The 6,000-nt window shown below is 36.0% G+C and overlaps 1 protein-coding gene across 3 annotated transcripts in view; it reads right to left on the reverse strand.

Moving 5' to 3' along the window:
- PDE4D (phosphodiesterase 4D) overlaps positions 1-6,000 on the reverse strand; it is a 247,314-nt gene that overhangs the window by 81,150 nt on the left and 160,164 nt on the right. For all 3 annotated transcript variants that reach the window (XM_015652860.2, XM_015652859.2, XM_015652858.1), the window contains one exon: positions 1,553-1,589. In XM_015652860.2, coding sequence (XP_015508346.1) covers positions 1,553-1,589 — 37 coding nt within the window. The remainder of the gene's footprint in view (positions 1-1,552; positions 1,590-6,000) is intronic.

Raw genomic sequence — 6,000 nt, forward strand, 5'->3', positions numbered from 1 at the left:
TGGACTTAATTACATGCAAGATAACAGGCAATGAAAGAAGTGTCTTGTTATAAGTGGCATAGGCAGCTGGGTAACATGCAAAAAGTTTAGTGCCATGTGAGGATAATAAGATGAACCTCTCTGTCAGGGAGAGGTAGTTCAGCTGATGAGGAACCATGAGTTGATTGGAAATGGGAAAAAGCAACACTAATCACTGTCTTTCTAGAAATTGACCCTTTTTTGTTATCCTCAGCCCAGACTGGGCTGGGTTCCTGCTGGACCCATCTAAAGAATAACAGAAGCAGCAATGGGAAATTTGGTTTCAGAGATCTGAGCTGAGGAGTGCACAACCCTCTTTTCATAGAACCTTAAATGTATACAGGAGATAGGAAGGGAATAGGGCATTGAAGAAAAAAGAATAAATTAATGAAAGCTTTTAACAGAAGGTATGTAAGAACTAGCAATGATTGTCAGTGTTCAAGCTATTGCAGGTAATTTCCAAATGAATTAAGATAATAAAAAGTACATTTGGCTAACTAAACAGTATTAATTTTGTTATATTTTTCTTTCCAAAAATCAGGAAGCAAACTGACTTATTTTTAATTCAGCATAGATTAAAAAAATATATATATGTCATCAAATTTGCATGTTCAGGGTACAGTGGAGGTTTCAGAGTACTTTTATAAAAAAGGCCCTTGCTTAATCTTTTCTCTGCTAGTAAAAGATTATGATTTTATTAATATTAAGGGCTTGATTGAGTCTCATAAACATCACATCTGTTTGCAATATAATTAAATATATAATAAACTATTAAATTAATATTATTTATCAGTTTATTCTTCAACCAAAGCAACTTGCATAATATGGCTGAAGCTGCCACTTTATTCTTACTTGAGACTGCTGTGTGACTCAACCTTTCTCTTTCCATTCACCTTCAATCACATATGACTTCATAATTGCAGTGATTTGACTATAATTCCTGTTTTGAAGTAAAACCCATCATAATGAGTTCAAGAAATAGCAATGTTAACTTTTCAGACTTGATAAGGCAGCTCTATTGTGAAGAATTGTGGCATTTTTATCTGAATTATGAAAAATTTTGAGCTGGTATTTTATAAACCAGAATCTGAATAGAAAAAACAAACTCGGTTTTGTAAAGGAACATTACTGTTCTGAGAAAAAAATTATCTCATGTCTTAAAATCTCATTGTAGTTAATGCATAAAAGATGTTCAAATGGAGAAATTGTAATTAGAAAAATATCAGAATAACAGGAATCAGAGGTTTGTCTTAATCACGACTGCCTGCTACAGTATTTGGGAAGAGATCAAAGGTGTTTATCATGCTGTTGCATTTCAACTTTTCAGATAATCAAAAAGCGTTAAGAAAGAGAGGTACAGTTAAGAAAGAGAGTGGGAGGTTTGTGACTTTCTGTTGAAACACTTGTTTCATGCAAACATATATCATATCATATGGAAAACAAGCATAATAATATAATATAGAAAACAACTGGTTTGACCATTTTATCTTTGAATTACAACGCCATGTGAGAAATATGGAAAAGCTGTGCCTACCTGAGCAAATGGTGTCACAATCAAGTCATCTCCATGTCTGAAAAAAATGAGCAGAGTTGTCAGTAAGGTATCACCAAAAATTAGCTGCTTTAACAGAAAGAAAATCAGGTTTTACAATGCTGTATAGGTAACTTTAGTTTTATTCTTCTGCAGTTACACTTTATTATTGCTCCACACATTTTTTTGAAAAGCAAATATCAACTTAGTTTTTGCCCAACTGCCTGGCAAGTCTATGGGAAGGTTGACAGACCAGCCACTTTCTGTGCCGTGGGTTGGGAAGGTGACTGACCATCCAGGATTAATCTACAGACATATCATCTCAAAGGGTGGAAGTGAAAAGTTCCAAAAGTGACTCCATTGAGGGTTGTCACCAGGCTTGTGAGGACAGACCAGGTGGATGGCTGGGCAGCACAGATTTTTATTATCACAGATAATAAAAACCTACTAAAACTTCCAAACTGACTGAGATTTCTGTAGTTCTGGGTCTGTGACCAAGGGTGTGCTGTCACCGTGGCAACTTCACCTCCATGGGGTGGATGCAGGGACAAGGTGCCAGGATGACACAGTGTAAGGCAAGAGGCAAGAAGAGAAATAGGGTCTTTCTCTTCCACATGGTAGATGAAAGGATTGTCAAAACTACAGTCCTGTAAACACAAATAGACTGAAGTGCATAAAAGTTGCATGTGCAGCATCGAGGATATAAAGTCGAAACATAGGGACAGGGAAAATTTGGTGGTTTTAGTTATCCTATACAGTATAAGGCAGTAACCAAGGTGAAAAGAAATTTTCCAAAGACAAAAATACAGTATGTTTTTAATTTTCTTGTAGTTTCCTGCAGTGGATTTATCATGATAAGTTACAAGTTGCAACTTCTAACAGATACTACCATTGATTTGGTGCTATTTTAATGTTATTTAAGTTTAAGCATAAAATATGAGTTTTGAACATTGGATTTCAAGTCCATGAAAATCTAATTAGAAAAAGCCTGATAAATGGAGAAATGCAACTTGTGTTTCACTTGCTACAACATTATTCTTATAATCTATATGCTGTCCACAAGACAGCAATGGTTTGCAGATATTGGAAAAACCTAATTAAAAAGCAGTATGTGCAATCTGTACCATTGTACAATCAGCCTGTAAAGATGAAATAAAACTCCCCAATATTCAAGATCATCAGGATGTTTAATAACTGTGTAACTATTTTTATTATCATCTCTTTTATTCCTTTTGTAATAAAAAAATGGATTTTAAACACTCTGTGTTTAAAGAAATCTGCACTTTGAGCACAGTCTTTGCAGGAATGGTCGGAACAGGGTGTTGCTTCAGGTGAAACCACAGGTCCAGACTGAATAAAAATCGTATGAGCCTGACTCTTAGAACAAACCAAAAGAAACATGTCCTCCATGGGAGGAACTCAGAGGCTTTAATTGCCCAGGGAAGCCAAATCCAATCAGGTATAATAGGCAACATGAATCAGCCCAGAGCATTAACAGGAGAGTTAATGACCAGCTGGGTTTAGTACCTCTTTATGTTTTCATTGAGTCAGGAAAACATAGGCAAATGTCCTACACTATAATTTTAGATAAGGGTTGCTTAATGAATTACACAAAGGCTTTAGCAGAAGATAAGCCAAATGCCTTTTTTTTTCTTTTTTTTTAAATCCTGTTCTCCACTGAAAGAGAGTGTGACTATGCTACTTCAATTCCAGGAAAATTATGCTCTTTGTCTTTGAGTTCTATGAAATGGCATTATCTGATATGTGACAGCTGGCTTAAACGTTTCTCAGTAGTCCTTTAATTTCTTATCTTTTATAAAGGATCTTTTTATTATTTCCATAGAGCTACTCCATTTTTAGCTTGTTTTAACACTTAAAGGGGGCCCAGCTCAAAACATAAAACTATTCTTTTAGTGATCTAGTCTAATTTGCACATTTGGAAATTATGAAAGGGCAGAGTTCTGAAGATGAAAGTGTTTACAGGTAGCAGCAGCACTGGACAAAGAACAAAAATATTTAGTTGTTTCTACCTGTAAATAAGACAGTGGAGACATGGAGAAAGCTCTTTCTAGAATGTGGCAGTGGCAAACACTCTGAATGCCCAATACATGATGAATGCACAAAACATTCACCAATACCTCAGAATACCAGATAGCTCCTGAAACATGCACACTAACAGTTTAGTTCAGACTGGCAAGAAAATATGAAAATAAGATTGTCCTCCTCAAAATCTCTTGTGGGATTCTTTATTGTAAATGGTACTTCCTGTTCTTCATATTTAGCCTGTTTCCCACTTCTTGGATGCTGAGGTACTCATAAAAGGCAACAGCTACATCTTGGCTTTCTGCCCTGCAGGATCATTTTTTGATTTTATGTAAAATAACATGATCTCACTTTTCTCATTTTCAAACTTGATTCTACTTGAGTTGTTTCTGGACTGAATTTCACTGAAGAACACTGATATCATACTGTAGCTTGCTATTCTGTAGCAGAGGAATGATTAAGTAGTAATTTAAGGTACTGAAATCAAGCCAGGACTTAATTTTCACTTTTCAAATCTCCCTTGTGTCAAGAGCAACGATTTCAGATATTATAATTATTTTGGTGAATTTGATACTGAAAGCACAGATATCCACAGCTTTCACAAAATAATTTAGCCCTCACCAGACCTCTTGAACTGCAATGTAATTGTAAAAATTGTAAAAGGTGGTGAGCAATCGTTGATCCACTTTGGATCAGAAAATCTGGACGAGGTGGAGTGGTCAAAAATGGACCAGACTTGTCCAAAGAAGCTGTGGTAATTTTTGTATAGAACAGGAAGAACATATGATTCAAAATGCAATTGATACACAGTGTACTACAGTGTAATAAACACTGCAATGTATGAGTGCCCTCCTGTCTCTAGATGACATGGAAGCTGATGGGTCATTCTTTCTGGATCCTAGACAGGATAGTGCCACACATCTGTATACAGAAGCAGCAAGAGGGAGTGTAAATACTGCAACATGTCACAAGCTTCTAAATATAGACAGAGGTATTAGTGTTTAAAGTTAGAAAAAATTGTTTACATCAGTGTTAGACTCTCTTAACTATAATGCCTGAAATACTTGTTCACATCTTCACTTTTCAAAGAAAATAAGGTTTGAAAACAGAATATTTTTCACATAGCCAGAAAATTTAAAAAGATCAATTCTCCACACCAAAGAACACTTCTAATACATGTGCCAGCCCACATGAGATGAATGACTGTTACATAAAAAACAAGCCAAATTTTCTTTAGAAGACCAAAGATTATACACCACATTGCAAACCAGTAGCCACAGCACAGTGGTGAAGCCTAGACTTCTGTAAATTTATTTTTCTTCCTAACATTTCCTATATGACACTTGAACTCACACCATGTAACCTATGCTGATCTCCAGCCTGAAGAAGGGATGAAAGTGCTGTATTAAGTCAGAAGTTAGTTGAATGTGTTCAGTACAAACGTTCTTCTTCCCTTCCTCAGGATTGGCATCAATTTTTCTCTTCTGTCCCAGTCACAGAGAAAAGTAATTAACTTTTCTTCTATTAATAAGGAACTTAGAGATGCATGGACAGACAGAGAAGCAGGCAGAAGATTAACACAAGAAAAAGAGAGGGTGACTGCATAACCTTTGCTTCATAATTAAACTGTCATAATTTAATATAGCATCTAATAAGAGAAGAAACTAGAGAGATATTCTGCAGACCTATCAGGATACAGTTAAGAGTGGATATTTTTTATAGTGATAAGAAAACAGTCATGATATCCATTATGGAGAAGGAAATCCCAGGCTTTAGAGACCACGAGGAGAGTAGGGTTTGCCACTCTGAAGCTTCACAGGGAAGGTCCTCAAGGTTTGTCTTTCTAAAGGCAATAGTAAACATAAATTAAGACTTTCTAGGTCATTCTAGACTTTCACATGAATACCAACTGAGTGATCTTGAGGACATGCATTGAAGTTGTGAGATATAAACAGAATAAATAGGAGCTCTGCCTTATTTAAACAGAGGGGAGAAAACATACAACACATATTTATACCAGTTTGACACAAATGTACCAGTTTAAAGTATGACCTTTGCAACACTCATCCACTTAAATCAAAACCTTACTAATATTCCCAACAGAAGTACTGTCTGAGGATGCTGGTCAGGCCTTAAATCCAACTGGCATAGTCCATGTTGCACTCTCTGGCTATAAAATTTGAACATAGACAATTTGAAAGAATAAAGCTGCCAGCTGAATTGAAAAGCCCAAGGAGACAGTGGCTGTATAGAATCCCTGAATGAAGCTCCACATCAAGACCTAAGGTTTTCATCAGACTATCATATGAATTTACTCCATTTTAAAGCAATTTTATCTGGATGCCCTTTCCCTTTCCCTTTCCCTTTCCCTTTCCCTTTCCCTTTCCCTTTCCCTTTCCCTTTCCCTT

This window comes from Parus major, chromosome Z (assembly GCF_001522545.3).
Source record: "Parus major isolate Abel chromosome Z, Parus_major1.1, whole genome shotgun sequence".
NCBI classification, from domain to species: Eukaryota; Metazoa; Chordata; class Aves; order Passeriformes; family Paridae; genus Parus; species Parus major.